This window comes from Lissotriton helveticus, chromosome 5_1 (genome assembly GCF_964261635.1).
Source record: "Lissotriton helveticus chromosome 5_1, aLisHel1.1, whole genome shotgun sequence".
In the NCBI taxonomy this organism is placed as follows: Eukaryota; Metazoa; Chordata; class Amphibia; order Caudata; family Salamandridae; genus Lissotriton; species Lissotriton helveticus.
The window spans coordinates 1,401,635,666-1,401,660,436 of record NC_136065.1 but is presented as its reverse complement, the minus strand read 5'-3'; the positions used below and the strand labels follow the sequence as shown (position 1 = coordinate 1,401,660,436).

General features: G+C 48.0%; 1 protein-coding gene across 9 annotated transcripts in view; it reads right to left on the bottom strand.

Moving 5' to 3' along the window:
* CSDE1 (cold shock domain containing E1) overlaps window positions 1-24,771 on the bottom strand; it is a 1,051,746-nt gene that overhangs the window by 50,602 nt on the left and 976,373 nt on the right. For 8 of the 9 annotated variants that reach the window (XM_078644375.1, XM_078644374.1, XM_078644378.1 and 5 more), the window contains one exon: window positions 9,178-9,310. In XM_078644375.1, coding sequence (XP_078500501.1) covers window positions 9,178-9,310 — 133 coding nt within the window. The remainder of the gene's footprint in view (window positions 1-9,177; window positions 9,311-24,771) is intronic. The other variant, XR_013594894.1, reaches the window with a different exon arrangement.

The window sequence follows — 24,771 nt, the reverse complement described above, 5'->3', positions numbered from 1 at the left end:
TGGGGAGGAGGGAAATCCCTGCGCTCATGTATGCGGATGACGCAGTACTCATGGCACGCACTCCTCGTGCTCTACAAAAACTAGTAGTTAGCTTTGAGAAATTTATGTTGAACCTGGATCTACTAGTTAACTGTAGTAAGACTTTCTCAATGAATTGCGGCCTAAAACCAGGTAAATCAATGAAGCGTATTGTTTTAAACAATGTCCCGCTGGATAACACCCCAACCTTTTCTTATTTGGGCATTTTATTCCATGAGTCAGGCTCCTGGACAAGCGCTATTAAGGCTAGAACTCTTTTATTTATGAAAACGATCATGGCCTTACAGAATTTTGTTAGGAAACTGGGCAGGAAGCCGATAAAAGAAATGTTAACCATCTATAAAGCTACATGCTTGTCTGTGGCTATGTATGGCTCAGGTCTGTGGGGATATGCAAATGTTGATCAAATCCAGCTGGTAGAGAACAAATTTCTGAGGGGAGTTCTAGCAGTCCCACAGTGTGCAGCCACATTTAATTGTCACGCTGAACTTGGCCAACCCTACATAACGGACATTATCAGAATTCAACCTATCCTATTGTGGCATAGGGTATGGACTACTAACGAATGCGTTATGAACCGGGCTCTGCTACGTGACACCCTCAGTTTGGACCATGCGGACAGAATGGAATGGTTGAGTTACGTAAATCACTTCTTGACCGAGATTGGACTACACTCATATTTCCTGGATCCAATCTCAATGGACACTATTCCTAGGAAGTTACTAAAAACTATCTGCCTGGACCACTTGATGAACAAGAGGAAGAGAGTGGAAATTTTGAAATCTACAGTACACTCTCACCTTCCTACCCTCTGTGAGACTAATACTGTACAGCCATATTTATCCCTGCCCATGACTAACTATGATCGCTTTCTTTTAACTCGTTTTAGATTTTGTATATTTTTTAGATTAGTGTCTTTTCCATGCATGAACTCATGGACTCATATTTTGCCCACCTGCTTGTGTGATGGTACATCACAACAATCTGATATTCATATCCTTTTTTTCTGCAAATTTTATACTGCTATACGTAGGAAAATTATTGTCCCTTTTTAAAAAAATATGAATCTAACCAGATGTCGCCCAGCTTTTTTAGAAGTACAGAAAATGGACACGATTTTAACTGTTACTGTGATTTTAAATTATTTAAAAAGTGTTTTTAAATTTAGAAAACAAATTCAAATTGAAATATCATAGATTCCCTATTGATCTACCTCACTGTATTATCAATCATGAGAAGTATTTATTGTAACTATTGTAATTATTGTACTTTGTTTTATGTTTGTTACTTTTATGGTTAATTGTTTTTTAACCGAATAAAGTTTATTGAACTTGATATGGTTTACTATCGGCATGTCTTCGCCAAATTCAGTCGGGTCTGGGACTTCATTGAAGCTCACAACAGCCAAGATCGAGAATGGAAGTGCACACCAATTTCCAGGGAAGCTTCTCGGCAGAACAAAATCATAAACTGAAGCTTTCTCTGCTTCCAAGAAATGCTCACCACTGAGATGGAGGTGCAGGAGAGGAAGGTACAAGAGGACACGGGCCGCTACTGGCTGGAGCGGGGTGAATGCTGTCAGCAACAACAAGAACTGAAACACAAGCGCGGCCAAATTAAAGGGCAGATAAAAAAAACATGAACGGAACCTGTTCCCACTACTGGGGAGTCTTTATGAGGTCACGGAAGTCAAAAGCTATTCCACAGGCAAGTTCCAGAGGGGTACTGAGTCAAGATGAAGCTGCTGGGGTAGGGATGCAATTTTAACAAGCATTGGCCGCGCGGCCATGAAAGTGATGCGGCCGCGAAAGTCAAAGTGATCGCGAGGGTGCCCGCGAGCAATGCGAGGAAAGCCAGATGGCGCCTGTGCGCATAACTGTGCAAGTAACCGCACGCTACAGGCCACACAAAGCATGTGGTCGGACTTTTGAAGCCCACTAACTAAAAGTCTCGCCAGAGCAGCACATGCGGTGGCTCAGGCGAGTCCTAAAAATGACTGGGGGTACCGCTCTCTCCAGATCGGCCCAGTTAAGTAGCTCCAGTGACGTCATCTAGGCGACTACGCCGCCAGCGATGTACGCGGAGTCGTACGACGCCGCCTACCGACCCACAGGGGTACTGCTGATGAAAAACCTTTCCGGATCCAGTCTGATGCCTGGGGCTATTCTAAGGTAAGGAATCTATCACCAACATGTCTTTCAGATCCCCAGTCATAGGGACTACACTGAACATGTACAAAGGAAAACTATTAGGCAGTCTCCAGAAGGGCTTACAGATAAAATAACCCTCGACTAGAGTAATACTGTCACCACCGAATCACTGTGTGCCTGTGTTGAAAAGGCAAGCACATCTAATTCAGAATGGAAGTATACGGTGGGTGGCCCCTTTACAGAGCACAAAACAGATGTCGGAAAAATAAAATGGGAAAGAAAAACCCTGCCAGTGTGCTCCCAATGCTGTCATCCACATTAAGGGAAGAACCATAGCAGGTAGAATTGATATATGGGCAGGGCGGCACAGCTTCAGTAAGGAGAGGACATTTGTTGCATCAAGCCCTTACAAACCACCTTCAAATCCTATACAGGTTCCTGGGGAGATACACAGGTATGTGTTCGAAACAGACTAACCTATAAGATGTGCAAAGAAGGGCTTAAACTCTAGCAACCTTAATGATAGGAGAGGAAGTACCACATGACATCTAAGTGTTCCTTTTCCTATCTAGTGAACAGTGGTCATTTCCGGACTCTGGATAAAAGAGATTAGCATGGAGGAGGATAGTGGCTTAAAAACAGAGTGAAAATTGTTCACTTTGTATAAACTTGGTTTTAATCTGTAATGTGGCCAAAGATTGAGGCGTAAAATTTTCCATGGTTGGTTCTAGGGAACGAATATGCTACTTACCAGTATGCATCTGTTCTTGGCATGTAGGGCTGCTGACATTCATATCTATAGCATAGATCGCCGCCTAGTGTTGGGTCCGGATGATTGCACATTGTTGTCCTGGAAGAGTCTTCAAAGTATCACGAGATAGGTGGCTCCTCCCCTGGACTACAGTGCGCATGGGCATCGACTCCATCCCCAGATTGTTTTTAGCCATTGTGGCGAAGATGGAGTGTAACAGTGTGAGCGATGACCATGCTAAGAGTAAGTGTAAGTGCTGCAGCCGCTACAGGCGCCGGGGAGGAGGGCGGGCGATATGAATGTCAGCAGCCCTACATGCCAAGAACAGATGCATACTGGTAAGTAGCATATTCGGTTCGAGGCATGTGGGCTGCTGAATTCATATCTATAGCATAGAATACATAGCAGTCCCTCCATTAGCGGCGGCCGCCTGTGCCAGCTGCAGCAGTCTGAAAAAGTGTTTTGAGAACAGCCTGCCCTACTGCTGCCTGGAGTGCACATCTACACAGTAGTGTTTTGTAAATGTGTGTGGGGTAGACCATGTGGCTGCTCTACAAATGTCCTCTAAAGGGATATTCCCAAGGAAAGCCATGGAGGCCCCCAACTTGCAGGTGGAGTGGGCTCTTGGGGGGGATCGTTAAAGTGCGCTTAGCTTTTTGGTAGCAAATCTGAATACACTTAACGATCCACCTGGCTATACCTGCTTTGGAAATGGGGTTGCCTTTGTGTTGTGCGGAAAAGGCAACAAAGAGTTGTTTTGTCTTCCTAAACTCTTTGGTCCTATCAATGTAATACATCAAAGCTCTTTTGACGTCAAGAGTGTGGAGCATTCTTTCTGCCACTGTCTCAGGATTTTGGAAGAACACAGGCAGTTCAATAGTCTGATTGATATGGAACTGTGAAACGACCTTTGGAAGAAATTTAGGGTTAGTGCGCAGCACCACCCGGTTGGAGTGAATTTGTATGAATGGCTCTTGTACAGTTAGTGCCTGGAGCTCACTAACACGTCGCAGTGACGGAATGGCTATCAGGAAAGCCACTTTCCATGTTAAGAACTGAATCTCGCATGAATGTAGAGGCTCAAAAGGTGGACCCATTAGTCGGGTGAGGACCACATTAAGATTTCATTCAGGAGCAGGTGGGGTCCTGGGAGGAATGACTCGTTTGAGTCCCTCTAGAAAGGCTTTAATGGCAGGCACTCTAAAAAGGGAGAGATGCTGCCTGTTTTGGAGATAAGCCGCTATGGCGGATAAATGAATTCGAATGGAAGCATACGCTAGATTGCATTTGTAAAGATGTAACAGATAACAAATGATGTGCGTGGACGCGTCAAGCGGGTCTATGTCGGGGTCTACGCAATAAATGACAAACCGCTTCCATTTCGCTGCATAGCATGCTCTGGTGGTGGGCTTTCTTGCCTCCCGTATGATATCCATGCAGTCTGGAGGCAAGTTGAGGTAGCCAAACTCTAAGACCTCAGGAGCCAGATCGCTAGGTTGAGCTGTTGTGGATCTGGTTGCTGAATGTCGCCATGGCTCTGCGTCAAAAGTCTGGGTGTGAGGTGCAGCCTTTGATGCGGTACCACGGAAAGGTCTAGAAACGTGGTGTACCATGGTTGGCGTGCCCACGTTGGAGTAACCAGGATGAGCGTCATTGAGTGTTGCTTCAGCTTGCGTGCCACTAGCGGTATTAGAGGTGCTGGGGGAAAAGCGTACGCAAATCTGCCTGACCAGTTCATCCATATAGCATTGCCCTGCGACTGTGGGTGTGGGAACCTGGCGGCGAAGCTTTGGCATTTGGCGTTTTCCCTCGTGGCGAACAGGTCTATCTCTGGATGACCCCACTGCTGGAAGTACGGGTGGAGTACTGATGGATGTAGCTCCCACTCGTGCATTTGGTGGATGTACCTGCTGAGCAGATCCGCCATCTGATTGTCCTTGTCTGGGAGGTGTTCCGCCATGAGGAAGATGTTCCTATGAATGGCCCACTTCCACATGCTCTGAGCCAGATGAGACAACTGCGGAGAGTGTGTACCTCCCTGCTTCTGAATGTAGTACATTGCTGTCATGTTGTCCGTCCGGATCAACACGACCTTGTTGCACAGATGTACCTTGAATGCCTTCATCGCCATGAAGATTGCCAGCAGCTCTAGGAGGTTGATGTGCATCTTCTTTTGCTGCGTGGTCCATAGTCCCTGCACCGTGTAGTGGAGTACATGAGCTCCCCATCCCTGGAGAGATGCGTCCGTTGTTAGTATGATTTGTGGCACAGGCTCCTGGAACGGTCGTCCCTCGCAAAGGTTGTGTGGAGTCCACCAATGCAGAGAGTTGTATGCACGACCGGTCACCAACACTAGGTCTTTCAACTGTCCGTGAGCCTGAGTCCATTGATGTGCTAAGCACTCCTGAAGCGGACGCATATGTAGTCTCGCATGCAGGACTATGAAGATGCAGGAGGCCATCAGGAAATCTCCCTGATTGAGCAACAGAAGAACCTGCTGCAGTGTGAGCATGTGAGAGTGTTTGGATAGAATGTACTGGTTTAGGGGTCTGAGGTCCAGTATGGGTCTGAGGGACCCGTCCTTTTTTGGGATTAAGAAGTACAGGGAGTACACTCCTGTGCCTCTTTCTTCCACCGGCACAAGCTCGATTGCCCCTTTTTGTAGCATGACGAGTACCTCCTGCTGCAATAAGCGCAAATGCTCTGTGGACATAGGACGGTGTTTTGGGGGTATGTTGGGTGCAGTGGATGTTAACTCCAGACAATAACCGTACTGGATATAAGCTTTCTGACCCACCTGTCTGTGGTGATGGATTTCCACACTGGCAGGAACTGCTGGAGCCTCACCCCGACTGGTGTTGTATGGTCGGGGGCAGTGAAAGGCGTCACTGTTTGTTGGTGGCGGAGGATCGGGAGCTGTTGTTTCGACGACCTCTGCCTTTTGCGCTGTTTCCACGATAGCCACCTCTACTCTGTTTGTTGTACGTGGTTTGCGCGCCACTTTTATGGTACTGTGTTTGCTGGGACAGCTGGCCTCTGGAAACACCTCTATTGCCTGAGCGACGAAATGAACTACCCCTGAATTGCTGGGACTGGAGAGCCCCCATGGACTTTGCAGTCGCAGTGTCCTTTTTTATTTTTTCCAGGGTGGTGTCCACCTCAGGTCCAAATAAGTGATCAGGGTTTACAGGCTGGTTCAGGATGGTGGTCTGTATCTCCGGCCTGAACCCGGAGATCCTGAGCCAGGCCTGTCGCCGTAACATTACGCTGGTATTAATAGCCCTGGCCGCGGTGTCTGCTGCGTCCAGTGCACACTTAATAGAAGCATTTGAGAACAGTTTCCCTTCTTGAATGAGCATCTCTGCTGCCTCCTTATATTCATCTGGCAAGTGTTGTAACAGGGTTTCAAGTGTATCGTAATGAGCCCTGTCATATCTGGCCAAGAGTGCCTGAGTGTTTGAAATGCGCCAGATATTGGCCGCTTGAGCCGCCACCCTCTTCCCTGATGCTTCTAGCACTTTAGATTCCTTGTCAGGGGGAGGAGCATCACCAGTAGTTTGTGAGTTTGCCCTCTTCCGGGCATTAGAAACAACTAGAGAGTCCAACGGCAACTGGCCCTTGATGTAGGTAGGGTCCCCAGGCGCCGGCTTGTACTTTTCTTCAATTCTAGGGTTTATAACCCTGGCACGTGTGGGTTCTTTAAAAATGTCTGCAGCATGTTTTAAGACACCCTTCAGCATTGGCAGAGTTTTTACGGTCTTCTCCGCGGTGGAAAAGGTGTCAAACAGAAAGTCCACCTCAATAGGGTCAGCATGGAGCTGGACGTCATGATTTTTGGCTGCCCTCTCAATAAGCGCATTAAATGCCGCTGAGTCCTCAGTAGGCGATGTTTTGACATTATACAATTGAGTGTCTGGGGCAGTTTGTGGATCCCCTGAGTCCACAGCATCTGCCCATGTGTCATGCTGATCTTCAGGATCAGTGTCGGCAGGGTAGTTGTACTCAAAGTCCCCTTCCCCAGCCCCCACATCTGAGTAAGTGGGCGAGAGCGGAGCAGTGTCCTGGCCACGTGGAGTTATTAGTTCCACAAGAACGGGTGAATCCGTGGAATCCTTCTTTAAAGGAATTGTATAGGACTCCATAGACTGTGCTGGTGTGATCTTTCGTTTGTAAATGGAAAGTAAACCGGTGTCGGCGTCGATGAATTGTTCCGACTGCTCCTCCAGCAGGGGTCGGCGATGCGCTGTGCCCACAACTGCAGGGGTATGCTTCGGCCCCGTGGACACCTCGACAACCTTCTTTGGCGTGAACGCTTTCGGCGCCAGCGTAAACTGGATCGGTGCCGTCGACTTTTGCGGTTTGGCGGCAGGCTTCGGCGTGGAAGTATCCTTCGGATCGACAGCGGAAGCTTTGTCCTTAATGCGTTTCAATGCTTCCGACACCTGCTTCGTGAAGGAGGCGGACGGCTGCGTCGACTCGACAGGTGCCTTAGAGCCACCACCATGTGCGGACTCGAGGGGCGTAGTACTTTTGGCCTTGTCCGGCCGACGCGCAGGATCGACAACTTTTGTTGCTCCGAGTCCCTTGTCTTTGTCGACGGCCCTCGGCGCCGAAGTCTTCGGCTCGACGACCTTGACAAGTGCTTTCGGTGTCCCAGTCTTCGGCTCGACGCCCTTGAGCGACTTCACCGGTTCGACAACCTTTTTCGGCTTAGTCTGCACCGACAGGTCTGAAGATGTGGAGCCGACCAAGGCGACACGCGCTTTCGGTTTCGACGGCGCCTCTAGCACTTTCGGTTGTGTAGAAACCAAAGCTTTTTCTTTTGGTTTCGATTTGACCAATGGCGGCTCCTTAGAAGTGTCCGGAGGCGAGACCGTGGAACTTGGTGCAAGATCTTGGGTAAGGCCATGTGGCGATCCCTCGACCTGAGCCGTAGATATTGTCTGAACGGGGCATAGCTCCTCGCTTGAGCTATCTTCCGTGGCCCCATAGGCCCCATCGTCGTCTCCTACCTCGTCGACGATGTCTTCTGCATCGAGCATTTATAACGTCTGCGTCGTAGTTGAAATCGATCTCGGCCGCTGGATTGGAAATCGGCTCTTGATCTTCCTGCTCGTCTGCCTCGGTATCGAAAATGTTCACCGGGTCAGGTGCCGTCTGCTGGGCCTCCCGGCGCGCCGAAGTCGAATCGTCTTCTTGGAGCGGAAACGAGAACAAGCCATACAGTTGGCTTCATCGTGATCCGGTGACAGGCACTTGTTGCACACCGGGTGGACGTCGATGTGGGGATACTTCGAGTTGCACACGGGGCACCTTTTGAACGGGCTCCGTTCCATGATGGTTTGTCGAAGAAGGCCTGTAGCGTCGACCGGGCCTCGAGCACTGAAGAGTCACGCGACTCCTCTGGATGTTCGACTCGGGAACTGAGCTGCAACAGAACTGGGCACCGATCGGAAGACAATACCGACGATATAGGAAAAGGCCTTTGGGCAAAAAAGATAGTTTCTATAGATTCCGAACTTGAGTGATCAAATATGCATCCGAACCCAATGGCGGAAAAAAACAATCTGGGTCGATGCCCATGCGCACTGTAGTCCAGGGGAGGTGCCACCTATCTCGTGATACTTCGAAGACTCTTCCAGGACAACAATGTGCAATCATCCGGACCCAACACTAGGCGGCGATCTATGCTATAGATATGAATTCAGCAGCCCACATGCCTCAAACTTGATGTTACGGTTGTAAGGTCTCAAAATTAAACCTGAAATTAGCATATGCAGTTTCACAATCTTCCTCTTAATTAGTTTATCATGTGTATCTGTTTATTTTATCACACAGCCAGGCTTTAAAGTACTAGAGTAGAAAAAAGTCCTTACAGCACAATCTATGTGTCAGCTCTGCAAATGTGAAATCCAGTATGTAGAACACATTCACCTTACCTTTAACAAGATTATATATATCAAAGGGATCGACCATGCATTTCTTTTAAGAGGGTCCTCCAGATCTCTAAGCAATGCAGCAGTTCTGAGCTTATGATAAATATGCTTAACTTGGATACAAAGATTTACTACTGCTTTAAGTATTGGTTGTAACACAAGAGATTCTGGTACATTTTTATAATTTTCATGAACTTATACGGTTAATTGTCAAAACATCTTATACATCTGGTAACACCATACTACAGCATGGAAAATCATGAATGAGAAATATTATAGTCCAATAAAGTTATATACATACATTTGTGTTATCCGGTCCCTTTGGTTGGCGAAGAACCATTAAACGTGGCGCACTGGCATCATCTAAAGTAATGCTTTTCAAACGATTGACCAATCTGTCTGGACGAGGAGCTGCAACTGCCTTTGGACCTTCACTGCAAGGAGCAAACTGGTGCATTAAGTCCATATAATATCATTATGAACACAACAAATTAAGACATTGAAGGCTTAGTGTGAATTAGTGCCTCCTGTGTCACCTCAAAAACGTATACATATTAAAAAGGTATAGGGAAGCCTCATTTTTGTTCAGCCCAAATGATAAAGTGTAAACAATGCACAATTTACTACTTGTGTAACGATATATCTGTAAGAGACATTAGTTAGTGATAGATTCCTTACCTTATATCCCCAGGCGGCAGACTGGATCCGGAAATTTTTGCGTAGCAGTACCCTTGCGCGTCGGTAGGCGTCGTCAGCGGCTCCGCGTCCGTCGTCGGCGCCGTGATGACGTCGTCAGAGTACTTCGACGCCGCCTCCGCGTGCTGACGTCAGTTCTTAGACACAGCTTTTCCGCGCCAGAAGCGCTGAGCTATGTTAAAAACCAACACTGGTGCCATTGAAATTAGGACCCTGAAAGGGGATGACCTTAACCCTAGATATCGGTTCGCAGAACGGGGAGGATGGGTGGGTCGGTAAGGAATCTATCACTAACTAATGTCTCTTACAGATATATCGTTACACAAGTAGTAACTTGTGCATCTGAAAGAGACACGTTAGTGATAGATTCCTTACCTTAGAATAGATACCCCAGCAATACCAACCCCGGTGGTGGGTTTGCGAACCAATAATCACACCAGAAAGTCCTGGAGGACGGAACGGCCAAAGAAGCCATCCCTCCGGACTTGACTGTCCAGGCAGTAGTGTCTTGCAAACGTGTGCAGCGAGGCCCACGTAGCTGCCTGGCAAATGTCCTGCAAGGGCACTCCCCGGCCCAGGGCAGTTGTAGTCGCCGTGGCTCGGGTGGAATGAGCCCGCAATCCAACAGGGGGATCCTTTTTAGCCAAGGAGTAACATGCCTGGATACACCAGATGATCCACAGCGAGATGGTCCGCTTGTGCACCGCTTTTCCCTTCTTAGCGCCCACGTAACCAACAAAGAGTTGGTCATCCACCCGGAACTGGCGTGTGCGATCCAAGTAAAATGAGAGCGCACGTTTTGGGTCCAGACGGTGGAGCCGCTCTTCCTCTTTAGAGAGATGCGGTGGCGGAAAGAAGGTGGGCAAGGTGATAGTCTGCCCTATATGGAAGGCCGTGACAACCTTGGGCAGGAAAGATGGCTTAGTACGCAACACAACCTTGTCCGGATGGACAGAAAGGAAAGGGGGTGTACAGGAAAGAGCCTGGAGCTCACTCACCCTCCTGGCAGAGGTGATGGCAACCAGGAAGGCAGTGTTCAAAGTAAGAAGACGGAGAGGAAAGTTGTGAAGTGGCTCAAAGGGAGCGCACATCAGAAACGTAAGAACAAGGTTCAAGTCCCACTTAGGCATCACAAACTGAACAGGAGGGAATGTGTGTGTGATGCCCTTCCGAAAGCGAGTTACAATAGGGGACTTGAACAAAGAAGGTTGATCAGGCAGCCTTAGAAAGGCTGAAAGGGCAGAAAGGTAGCCCTTGATAGAGCCCAGAGCAGAGCCCTGCTGGGCAAGAGAAAGAAGGAAGAGAAGAACCTCAGAAAGAGGGGCAGCAAGAGGATCCACAGCCTTTGCTGTGCACCATGCCACAAATCTGTTCCACCTGCAGGCGTATACCGACTTTGTGGAGGGACGCCTGGTTGCCAGAAAGACATTACAGTCTTCAGGAGGCAAGTCAAATGGCCTCAACTGTCGCCGCTCAAATCTCCAAGCATGGAGGTGGAGACTGGACCGGTTCGGGTGGAGGACCGTCCCCTGCTGCTGCGACAGAAGGTCCTCCTGAAGAAGCAGACGAACCGGGGGATCGACTGACATACTGAGTAGCTCTGGATACCAGTACCTTCGTGCCCTGTCCGGAGCCACAAGGATGACTTGTGCCCGGTCGCGCTTGATCTTCTTCAGCACTCTGGGCATAAGTGGTATAGGCGGAAAGGCGTACAACAGACCGCAACTCCACACGCGACGAAAAGCGTCGCCGAGCGAGTGCCGCCTTGGAAATTCCAACGCGCAGAACTGATGACATTGCGCGTTCTCTTCGGTGGCGAAAAGATCTAACCAAGGCTCTCCCCATCGCTGAAAGAGGCCTTGCGCCACGTCCGAGTTCAGACGCCATTCGTGATCCATCATGCACCGACGGCTGAGTTCGTCCGCCCTGGTGTTCAGAGAACCTGCCAGGTGTTGAACCACCAGGGTCACGCCCTGCTGTTCCAGCTACTGCCAGAGGCGCAGAGCCTCCTGGCAAAGGGTCCACGACCCCACCCCGCCCTGTTTGTTGCAGTACCACATGGCGGTGGTGTTGTCCGTGAACACCTGCACTACACTCCCCCGGACAGAGGGGAGGAATGCCTTCAGTGCTAGACGAATCGCCCGCAGCTCCAAAAGGTTGATATGGAGCTGGGACTCCGCCGGAGACCAGTGGCCTCTGACCTCCGCCTCTCCCATGTGGCCTCCCCAGCCCTGGAGGGACGCGTCCGTCACAACTACGTGCTTTGGTTGGGGAAGGGAGAGGGATCTGCCGCAGACCCAATCGCGGTCCGTGAGCCACCACTGCAGCTGTCTCGCAGTTCCCTCCGAGATCAGGACATGGTCGGAAAGGTTGCCCTGATGCTGGGCCCACTGAAACTTCAGGTCCCACTGCAGAGCCCGCATCCGCCACCGAGCGTGATGCACCAGAAGGATGCAGGAGGCCATCAGCCCCAGAAGCCGCAGCGTCAACCTGACCGAGACCAGGGATAAAGGCTGAAAGAGTGGAATCAGAGCCTGAATATCCCGGACCCGCTGTTCGGGAGGATAAACCCGAAACTGCGCCGAGAACCGCTCCGATGAAGAGGAGCTTCTGAGAGGGGCACAGGTGTGACTTTGGCACATTGATGGAGAACCCTAGCTGATGCAGGAGGTCTGCCGTAGTCTGGAGGTGGCTGACGACTGTCTCGGGCGAGCCCGCCTTCAACAACCAGTCGTTGAGGTAAGGGGAAGACTGAAACCCCTAACCTGCGCAGATGAGCTGCGACCACCGCCATCACCTTTGTGAACACCCGTTGGGCGCTTGTAAGGTCGAAGGGGAGCACGGTAAACTGAAAGTGCTCGTGGCCAACCATGAACCGCAGGTAGCGCCGGTGGGGCGGCAGGACGGGGATGTGGAAATAAGCGTCCTGCAAGTCCAACGCTACCATCCAGTCTTCTGGGTCCAGGGCAGCTAAGACCGGAGCCAGTGTCAGCATTTTGAACTTCTCCTTCCGGAGGAAGCTGTTGACGTTCCGGAGGTCCAAGGTAGGGCGTAGGCCCCCTTTGCCCTACTTGGGTACCAGAAAGTAGTGGGAGTAACAACCACACCCTACTTCTGGCACAGGAACGCGCTCGATGGCCCCCCTCGGCCAAGTGGGCCGTAACTTCCTCCTGCAAAAGTCGCAAATGATCCCCCGATACTCGGTGGCATTGTGGTTGCATGGCTGGAGGGGTCGTCTCGAAGGGGAGGGAGTAGCCCCTTTGGACGATTTCCAGCACCCACCTGTCCGACGTGACAGTGCGCCAGTGAAGGAGGTGATGGCGAACCCTGCCCCCCACTGTCGACACATGGGCCTGAAAGCACTGACTAGGAGGGTTTTGAGGCGGATGCCGCGGGGGAAGGTGTGGACTGACCTCGCCGTTGACCCCGACCACCACCACGGCGGTTTCCACGGCCCCCACCGCGTTGGGTATTACCTTGCGGCGCGTGGCTGGCAGCACGTGTGGGAACACCCCTTCCGTGGCCACGAAAGGAGTGAAAGGCAGCCGATTGATGGCGCGGGGCCGAGAGGCCCAAGGACTTGGCCGTAGCCCTGGAGTCCTTAAAGCGCTCAAGCGCATGGTCTGCCTTGTCGCCAAAAGGCGACGGCCATCAAACAGCATGTCCATCAGTGTATTCTGGACATCAGCCGAAAAGTTGGCAGATCTCAACCAGACGTGGTGACGAATCGCCACCGTTGTTGCCATCGCTTTGCCCAGTGAATCGGTGGTATCCAGTCCACACCGAAGTGAATAACGTGCCGCATCTCGGCCCTCCACAAGGGCTTGGCCGAGTTTAGCCCATACCTCCAACGGGCATTCTGGCAGCACGTCCGCGACCGTGTCCCACAAGGAGTGGGTGTAGTGGCCCAAGAGGCATGCGGTGTTGGAAGACCGCAGTCCCAAACTTAGGGAGGAGAATACCTTCTTGCCGTATTGCTCATACCTCTTGGATTCCCTGTCAGGCTGAGCCGACGGGAATGCGGTCAAGGAATTAGACGCCTGGATCACCAGGCTCTCAGGGGTGGGGTGGGTGGACAGGAAACAAGGGTCGCCCGGGGCCGGGCGGTGGCGTCTGGCCACATTCCTATCTACAGGCGAACCTGTAGCGGGCCTGGACCAAGTGCCCAAAAGAACGTCGGTCAAGGCCTCATTAAACGGCAGCAGAGGCTCGGCCGAGCTGGACTGCGGTTTAAGGACCTCAGTGAGGAGGTTAGGCCTCACGGCCGCGACGGTGAGCTCAAGGCCCAAGGCCTTGGCTGCCCGCGTCAGCACCACACTGTAGGCTGCCCCCTCCTCCGTAGCCACGGTAGGAGGTGAGACAAAACCAGTGTTCGGCAAGATATCCAGACCACTGGCATCCCCAAGTTCACCTGTCCAGTCCTCCTGGGACTGACACTCCCGTGTCAGAGGGTTCTCAGACCCCTCCCAATCCTCATCACCCATCTCCTGGTACCCAGGGGTGTCAAATGATGGGGCCGGCTCATGAAAGATAAACTCTCCGAACGGCGTCTGAAGCGGTGCCCAGCGGCACCGCTCCGGTTCGAGGGAGGCCTCGGGGAAGGTGCCGTCCGAAGACGGCGCCGGGGGTGACACCTGAGGGGCCGGCGCCGGGGAGGTCGTGAGGTCCACCGGCGACGGGCCCGAAGACACCGGCAGCACCGAGGCCGAGGCACTCGGCAGCGTCGGGGCCCCCGACCCGCTGGGGCCCCCAGACGGGTCCGCTGGGCCCGAAGGCGCCGCGGAGCCCGCCGGGGGAGTGAGGGACCTCATGGCCATGAGGGACCTCATGGCCATGAGGGACCTCATGGCCATGAGGAACCGCTCGATCTCCTCCTGCATCGCGCGCGGCCCAGGGACCGGAGGGTATGGGGCCGGACGCGGCGCCTGCGACGGAGCCGCGTGGGCGGTGTCACCTGAACCCCCGGCAGCGTCGCGCGAGCGTCGGGAGGGGAGTCAGAAGAGCGATGACGTCTCTTCGACTTCTTGTGCTTACCTGACTACTTCGACCCAGAGGAGTGATGTCGACTCCCGGAGCTATGGCAGCTCCGCTCCAGCGACCGGTCCCTCGACCTCGTTCGGACCGGGACCTCTCTTGGCACGGGGCCGACTGCGGAGCTCGAGTCGCTTGAGGGACCGCTCTCGCCTAGCTTTCGAAGTTAAGGCCCGGCAGTCGGAACAGGTCTTATCGTCGTGGTCGACGCCGAGACAGTGGAGACATCGACGGTGAGGGTACGTGACCGACATTAGTCGTCCGCAATCCTCACAGTGCTTGAAACCAGGCATCACTACCGGCACTGTTTGGAGTCGAAGACTCGAAAAGAACGATCAAAAGAGATCAAAATGTTTAGTCAAAAAAGACTATGGTACCACTTTTTCCGGATCTGCGCTGCTGGCGCGGAAAAAAGAAGAACTGACGTCAGCACGCGGAGGCGGCGTCTAAGTACTCCGACGACGTCATCACGGCGCCCACGAAGAACGCGGAGCCGCAGACGGCGCCTACCGACGCGCAAGGGTACTGCTACGCAAAAATTTCTGGATCCAGTCTGACGCCTGGGGATATTCTAAGGTAAGGAATCTATCACTAACGTGTCTCTTTCAGATACAGCATCTACCCTAATCATGTTGCAGATATCATACAAACATAACAGGTTATAAGAAAGGATAATGTTACTTACAATGTAAGCATCATCGGTTTGTGGCATGTAGAGCTTAGAACTCACATGCTTTGCATACACTTGCCATCTAGTGCTGGATGTGGATAATGGATATAGACTCCACTGTTAGATTTTTTTTCCCTGCAGGCGGGTGCGAAAGGAGTACAATGTGAGTGTAGTGAAGAGATGTCCATGCGTAGTAGTAAAGGTTAAGTTAACTGCAACGGCCAAAGGTGTCCGAGGAGGAGGATGGGAGCATGTGAATCTACAGCGCTACATGCCACAAAGATCCTTACAGGGCAAGTAACAATATTTTGAGGCATGTGTAGCTGTACATACAAAGGCTTTGCAAAGACTGTAAAGCGGTGGCTAACTTGTGGGTGTTGTTTGGAAGTGTGTACGTAGCACTGCCTGTCCTACATCAGCTTGTTGGAGTGCTAGAACATCCACACAATACTTTGTGATGGTGTGTGGTATTGACCATGCAGCTGCTTTGGAAATGTCAGCTAGGGATGTTGTCTGGGAAAACCATAGAAGCGACAATTTTACAATTAGAGTGTGCTCTAGGGGGTGTAGGTAAAGTTATTTTGGATTTACAAATTTAAATGCACTTAACTATCTATCTGGCGTTGTGTTCCATGGCTGGCAGGCCCATGTAGGGGCAACCAGTATGAGTGTGAAAGAAGTTTGCCGGAGTTTCCACAGAAAGGGAAGGATAGGGAGAGGCAGAAAAGCATAGGCAAATATCTCTAACCAATTCATCCATAGAGCATTGCCCTTGGATAGGGAGTTTGGGAACCTGGAGGCAAAGGGGGCACTTTGAGTGGTCTGTGGCTGCGAACTGATTCATTTGTGGAAATCTACATTTGTGGAAATAAGGGAGGAGGACTGAAGGATTGAGTTCCTATTCGTGGACTTGTTCCTGCATCCTGCTGAAGTCAGCAAAGTTGTTGTCTGTTCATGGAAGGTGTTCAGCAAACAGATGAATGCTGTGACGAAGAAGCCAGTACCAAATGGTATGGAATAGGCGTGAGAGCTGTGGAGTGTCTTTTCACCTTGCTTTTGTAGCTAGTACATGGTTGTTGCATTGTCCGTCGGACTAGAACAACCTTGCCGATAAGGTGAGGTAGTAGTGCTTTCAATTCTAGGTGAACTTAAAGCTCTAGGTAGATGATGTGGAAAGTCTGGTGCTTGGAATCGGAGACACCCTGGACTGTGAGGTCTTATAAGTGTGTAACTCAGTCTGTGAGAGATGGGTCTGTTGTCTGAGTGATGTGGGGATCACGCTGCCCCATTAACAGGTTGTTGATGTTCAACCACTGCAGAGAGTGATGTGTGCAGCTGTTTATCAATACCAGATATTCTAACTAACCCAGTGTCTGAGATCACTGCTATGCTAGGCATTCCTGTAATGGACACATGTGAAGTCGAGCATGGGGTACTATGGCAATAGAAGATGTGTGTTCAGTGAGTTGGTGATTGATTTGAAAGCGGGATATCAATGTTTAAATATTTTGAATTCTTGCTGTATTGGAATATACTAATCCTAGTTGCCCTAAGATATGGTTGAATGTATTGAGGTTGAAGGTGAGATTTTGGTATATTGACAGTGAAGCCCAGCTGATGAAGTAGATTTATGGTATGCTGGCATAGAGGAGTACTGGCTTTGATGAGCCAATCGTCCAGATAAGGGAAAACATGGATTTCTGTTTGCGCAGATGTTCTGCAACTACTGATAGACATTAGTTAATACCCGTGGTGCAGTAGTGACCCTGAAAGGTAGGACTTTCAATTAGTAGTGCTTCCCTGATAACAAATATGATGTATTTGTGATGTGCTGGGTATACTGGAATATGGAAATGGGTGTCCTTCAAATCCAGGGCTGCGAGAAAGTAGCTTTTTGAGGGAGTGGTATCACATCTTGGAGTGTGACCATATGAAAGTGCTGTGATGGATTCGTTACTTACCTGTAATCCTAGTTCTCTTCCAGGGGTATACTCATCAAAGTCATAAGCACTGAAATTATCTCCGCCCACATGCGGGAACCCGGAACACATATCCCAATACATATATATGTGTAAAATATATAAAAAGAGTACATAGTACTAACAAATTATACACATATATAAACTAATAATATGCAACCCAAAAACATATCCAATAGGCTAATAAAGCCATAATTACATGTCTTTCTGTAGTATGCAAATAACTCATAACATAATGCAAGAAAAGGACATGAACATTAGTTGCATTCCACAGAAAATCACCTTTTATTTTCATCAAAGAAAACAGGTAATGAAAGGCAATTAGCCTAAACAGCCTTTAAGGCCTCAGAGAATCTGAGCACTTTGCCTTTAAGGCCTCCAGGAGAAGTCTGCTCTTATCATGCCCCACAGGTGACAGTTAGGTGAGTTCTTTTGTACTGTATAAGAAAACCTGTAGGAACTGCATACACAATGCAATAATAACATATAAAAACAATGCTACTGCTCGCCCGGGGAGGCGGGAGGGTGCTTATGACTTTGAGTATACCCCTGGAAGAGAACTAAGATTACAGGTAAGTAACTAACCCTTCTCTTCCAGGGGATACTCATCAATAGTGATAAGCACCGAATAGAGTAGCAAGTTCATACCCACTTCCAAGCGGACGAGCAGAAAGTAGAAAAACTACTTTGACACATACATCTTAGCTAGTATTAGCAAACAAGTTTCTCAATGAGGCTTGCCCAACCTGAGCATCTGCTTGTGTGTCTTAATCAAGACAGTAAAGGCAAGTAAAAGTATAAACTGAACGCCATGTAGCTGCTTTACAAATTTCTGCCATGGGAACATTCCTTAGGAGACCTGTGGTAGAAGCCTTTCCCCTTGTAGAATGAGCCTTTGGCCTCCCTGACAAAGCTCTGTTGGCTAATTGGTAGGCCAGGATAATACAAGAAACAATCCATCTAGATATGGATCTTTTGTAAGCTGCAGACCCCGAGCTAATAGGACCAGAGTTAACAAATTAACAGTCTGACTTCCTCAATGCCTTTGTTCTGTCCAAATAAAACTTGAGAACCCTCTTGACATCTAAAGAATTGAGAGATCTTTCTGGAGGATTCGCAGGATTCGGAAAGAAAGTCGGTAAAGTTATAGTTTGGTTAATGTGAAAATTCGAAACTACTTTGGGCAGAAAACCAGGATGTGTTCTGAGAACTACCCTGTTAAAATGAAACACAGTGAAAGGTTCCTTACAACAAAGAGCCTGGATCTCGCTCACCCTGCGAGCCGAGGTAATGGCTACCAGGAACGCAACCTTCCAAGGTAAATGTTGTAAGGAAGCTTTGTGAATAGGCATGAAAGGAGCTCCCATTAGCTTAGTTAACACAATGTTAAGCTCTCAAGGAGGAGAGGGAGATCTGACTGGAGGATATACCTTTCTTAAGCCTTCCAGAAAGTCTTTCACCACCGGCATCCTAAAGAAAGAAGTCTGGTTAGGTGATTGCTGCAAGATGAACTTTGTCGATCCTTGTGATCATAGATTCTGAACTTGCAGCCTATTTCCTGCTCATCGCGCAGCCCTGTGTACCTGCTAAGAAGCCGCCGGAGTTACCTGCCTGCCTCCCGCTGCCTCACTCGTTCCTGACATCACTTGAGTGCGGCCGCCGAGCAGAGAGCGGGACAGGGGACTACAATCACCATCACCCCATGCGGCCCGCGCACCAGGAAACCGCGCCAGGAGGCGCATAAAAACAGCGTCAGCCCCGCCTCGCGGGACGCCGGGCTAAGCCCAGGCAAAGGGCGGGCCCTCTGTGGCCCTCGGAGGCCAGAAGAGTCTGGGCTGGGCTCAGTTCCTTTACATTTCCTGCTGCAGAGTAGCAACACCTAAACAGGAACGATTTCATCGAAGGTGCTAATTTAACCGTCTTCTATTACTGAACATTTTCTGGACAATGGGTAAGAATACTCCTATGACTACGCGTTCTAATTCTAGGATGAAAAAGTGTACTACCACTCCTCTACCAACCCTGACTGCAATAGACAAAATGTTGCAAAAGACGATTGGGGTGGTAGTCACCGCCATTGAGAGAACTGAGAGACGTTTCTCATTACCCCCTAATATGTGTTTACCTGCACTAGTTTCCAATATCTCTGTAACACTACCAAACACCTCGGATTCCATTCTTATAGATTCTTTTGCTGAGTTCCCCAGGCCTATAGATAATCTATGTACCTTGCCAAAAACAACCATATCGCCAGTTTCTTCCCCTAGGGCTACTAGACTATCTTTGACTCCAACACTATTACCGCCCCATCTTCCGTTAAAGTCCCCTATATTGAATATTGATCTTACAAACTTAGAGGGCTCAGATGTTGCCTTGATGACAAACTCCAACATATCTTTAGGATTACAAAATGAGAATCCCCCCAAATTAAAAGAGGACAGAAATTTAAACAGAAAAGAACAAATAAAAAGAAAAATCCACAAGGGGGGGCGGGAGGGGGGGGGGGGGGGGAAGGGGAAAGGCGCTGGTAAACAGCAAAAAACGGTCTCTATTGCGCATGTGCAAGAACAGGGCGTGGCAGCAGGTAAGGGTCATCTAAGCACTCCTGAGACCCAGAATAGCGGTGAGAGCGTGGTGGTTGATGCAGACACGTTACCTCCAAATCCTGTAGGGTTTATGACTTACCTGGAGCACACATTGAGATCCCTAATTCTTCCATTGCTGGAAAGAACTAAAGTTCTGGCTGAAAAAATGGGGAATCTTGAAAATTTGGTACTGGGTAATTCCGAAATACTGAAACAACTTAATAAAAAGGGGGTGGAGAAGGAAGTCATAGGATCAGCTGTAACACTCCCCACAGCTAGCAGCGTTTCTAAAATCTCCCATAAAACGACTGCAATAGTAACTCAGGGTGGAAAGCAGCCAACACAACAACTTGCAGCTACTGTTAATAAAGCCCAGGTACCCAATAAAACTGCTAGTAGAACAGTGGGTGGAAATGTTCTAATGGATAAATCAGGGGAAAATCCTACCAGAGATAATGTAACTAAGAATATTGCTACTCGAAAGGTGAGACAGCCCAACATAGATTTACCCCCTGAGTCAATGCCATATACCGTGATATTGACTGGTGTACCAAAGCTACAGACCGATTCTGGAATCTTATGTAATGTTAAAAAATAAGGTCTTACATTGGTTAAGTACACATAGACCTTTACCAGGACATGTACATGCGGTAATCGTACACGTCCGTAGAGTACATTGGGTTGGCCGTACATATAAAGATCTACCAGGGGACTGTATAGTCGTAAATTTTAGGGATAGACTTGCTGTCAGACACATCTGTGGGTGGAACCCTTTTGGAGAAACGACGGGTATTCAAACTCGAGATTTGTCTGACTTCTATCCTCAAATGAGACAAAAGATATCTAGATCAAACCCCTATCGGCAAATTGAGGACTGGGACAGACAAGGGACCAGGTTCAATGTCCCAATATTTAATCCTTTCTCTGCACTGAATGGGATGGAGGACATTGACTGACTCTACGGAGTCAAATTACACAAAGATTATGGAAGAATAACAGCCCCAACAGGTGTAGGTGTAAGTGTCGTATCTAGAATAATCTTAGAAGGGATAGAGGGCAAGGATAAAAAGAGGGCTCATAGACCGTACTACGAAGGAGCTCCCTGTTAACAGCCCGGGGGTATCTAGCATTTGTGTTAAAGACATAGCATGTGGAAATAAGGTGGGGTCTGAAGCTATACTGGGCTCGCTGGCCAGCACAAACAAAAAAAGGATATACTGTGACTTGTGAGCTGGAATATAGCTGGCCTAAGATCCAAATTGGGCAGTGAGAATAGGATTAGCCTGGTTAATAGCCAGGAGGTCGTGTGTCTACAGGAAACCTGGACTACGGATCCAGATCATGTTAATGGTTTTAGGACTTATTTTTCCCCAGCTATTACTTCTTCTCATGGAAGGGCAAAAGGTGGATTGTGCACATACATATCAAATATGTTGTCATATGTTAAAATTGATTTTGTGTTTAGTGATAGGTATCATCAGATTCTTAGGATTACCATTAGCCTGGTATTAGTAAACTTTTATAATAATATCCAGTCGGATGATATAGATAACGTTTTTAAATGTTCAGAAAGGAATATAAAAGCCATTGTAACACAGAGATGTAGAGAGGTCTGCATCATCTGGGCAGGAGATTTTAACTGTTCATTATGCACAAGAGCCGAAATAGGTACATGCGGTGTCATGTTCGACAAAGACACTGTTTTATCTCATTTTGAACACACTAAGAGTGGAGACCATCTTAATGAGATTATGTTTGGTTTAGACATGGGCTTTGTAATTAGCGTGTCTAGTTTGGATTGTCCATTTGTCCCCACTTTTAGTGGCAGAGGTGCCACAACCACGATAGATTACATAATTATGACTGCTAGACATGGGGGTATGGTACAGTCTTTTAGTACGCTCAATAACTCACTTAGTGACCATTTCCCTTTGAGAATTGTACTTCAGAGTGCACATAGTACTCTACGTCAGATAGGAGCGCCCGAAGTACGAATGGCTAACATCTCGATAACTAGGAAAAATGGCTATGCTTTAAAATGGTCAATTATAGTCCCAGAAGACTTCATTAATAAATTAGTGAAGAGTACTTTGCTACAGTTTGAGGCCTGTACAGATGCGAACGTCGACAAAGGCATTGTTATTAATAACTATTTGGTCATATCACTCAAATCAAAAACCTTCTTTGGGTTAAAACTAAAGGCCCTGAAGAGTCAAGAGTACGTTGGTTTGATTCTGCATGTACTAAAGCATATTCAAATTTAAAAAATGCATTACATGCCCCGCTCAAAGATAGGATGCTAATCAAGGAATGTAGATATAATTATAAACGGGCGCTAAGAAATAAGAAGGAAAGCTGGGATGCTCTGTGTGAAGCCTCATAAAGTCATGACACAGTAGCATTCTGGAAAGCTGTAAATTCCCCTTTCACAAGCTATAATAATACTGCCACAATAGAGGTAGCAATATCTGCAGCGAAGTGGGTTAAGCACTTCGGAGAATTATATGCTGAGGAGCAGGAGGGAGATCATCTCCCAGATTCTTAAATTGTAAATGGAGATGAACACCTGTTTAAGAACACCCTGACATTTACTGCAGAAGAAGTCAGCGCTAGCATAAAGATTAGCATGGGGGCAAGGCACCTGGACCTGATGGGGTCCCAGTAGACCTATTTAAGAATAACATTGACTTATGGGCCCCGATATTGGCCAGAGTTTTTAACTATACTTTTAAGAATGGCCCTCTTCCATCATGGCGTGAGAATCATTGATTGTCCCCATATTTAAAAAGGGGGACAGACTCAGTTGCCAGTGTTACCGCCCTATCTCACTTTTGGATAGTACTATTAAAGTGTTTGGTAGGGTCATCTTAAACAGACTTCTTAAGGGAATTATATCAGGGGGCATCCGCAAGAATCAGGTTTGGGAAAAATGGGGAATGCACGGAACCTTTTAGTATTGCGAGGGGCGTACAACAGGGTTGCGTGCTGGCCCCATTCCTCTTCACACTGTACATCAATGATGTGGAGAAAACCCTCCTGAATGAATGCAGGGACCTGCCTATGGTAGGAGAAAGATCTTTGCCCGCATTACTGAACGCAGATGATGCTGTCCTGATGGGACGTACCCCATTGGCCATGCAAGTTTTGGTTACTTCATTTTCAAATTTTATGGCTGGCCTAAATTTAAAGATAAATTGTTCTAAAACTTTTACCATGACCTGCGGTGGTGGTATAAATAAAAAGAGGAAAACAGTTTTTATTGGTAAGACCCCTGTTGACATTGCTCCAACTTTTTCCTATCTAGGAGTTTTGTTTGAACGCAATTGTAATTGGATTACTGCAATTAAAACACGTAAACTGTTGTATTGTAAAGCCATAGCGGCATTACAAATTTTTAGCCACAAAATGGGCAGGAAGCCCATAGGGGAAATGTTAACCGTTTACAAAGCCACTTGTTTGTCAGTAGTGACATATGGAGCAGGTTTATGGGGACACGCGAATGTGACATGTCTACAGGTGGTAGAAAACCGTTTTATGAAGTATCTCTTGGCGGTTCCACCTAGTGTCTCTACGTTTGCTTGTCACGTAGAAATGGGGGAACCATATCTTGTGGATATTATAAGAACTGCCCCGATTTTGTTATGGCACAGAGTCTGGACTACGGATGAATGCGGTTTGAATCGCCTGATTTTAAACAATGTGTTAGGCCTAGAAAGGAATGGCAAGATGGGTTGGTTGGCATATCTAAAGAAATTTTTCTCTGATTTGGGAACTGTAAATTATTTTTTTGATCCAACCTCGCTACGTAATATTTCAAGGAAAGCTCTAAAAGAGAAGAGTATGGCTTTTTTACATGAATTTAGAGCACAAACCAAAATGAAAAATCTAACAGTAGTAGCACATGCTCAGACGGTTATTTCTAATAAAGTGCAGCCTTACCTTAAACTTCAGATGAGCGAATACGAGAAGTTTTTCTTAGTCAGTTTTAGGTTTCATTTATTATTTCGGCTATATAGTTTCCCGGGTATGAATGATTGGTCTAAACAACTGATTAAATGCCCCTGCAATGACTCTTCAGATCAATCAGATATGCACATCCTATTCTGTAAATTCTATAGTATCCCTAGGCGAAGATGGATCATTCCCCTATTAAAGACTATGGAAGTTAACCGCTGCCGCCCAGCGTTTTTAGCTGTACAGAAATTGGACAACATTTTAACCATCGTATTTATTTCCTCCTTTTAAAAAAATGCTTTTAAATTACGGAAATCCATGGTAGCCTAATATGATGTATTGTATATGATATCATTCTTGAACTTTCACTTGACTTATGTAGTAATTTTTATGTTCGTGTGACAACGTAATGGTGCTTATGATGAATTTAATTGATTGTGATTTTATCTGAACTTTTATGGTTATTGAGTTTTAATAACCGAATAAAGAAATTTTGATTTGATTTGAACTTTAATAGAGTTAAACTGAAGGCCAGACTTAGCCAAATGCAGCAAATAAGGTAAAATCACCTGCTCTTGACCTTGGATGGGATCATGCCCATTGTCCACACACCATAGGAAGAATCGCTTCCACTTGAAAGCATATGTCTTCCTCGTAGAAGGACGTTTTGCCTCCTTAAGAATATTCATACAGTCTGAATTTAATTGTAAGTGACCATATTGGATGACTTCAGGAGCCATGCTGCCAACCGAAGGTAGGACAAGTTGGGATGGAATACTCTTCCCGCCTGCTTGGATAGAAGATCCGGGCGACATGGCAATCTCCTGTGTAGCACTTCTGATAACTGAAGGAGGTCTGGAAACCACCATTGGCAAGGCCACTCCGGGGCTATGAGAATCATCCTGGAGTTGGCCCTGTACATCTTGTTGATCACTGCTGGTATTAATGGGATCGGTGGAAAAGCGTACAGTAAGTTCTGA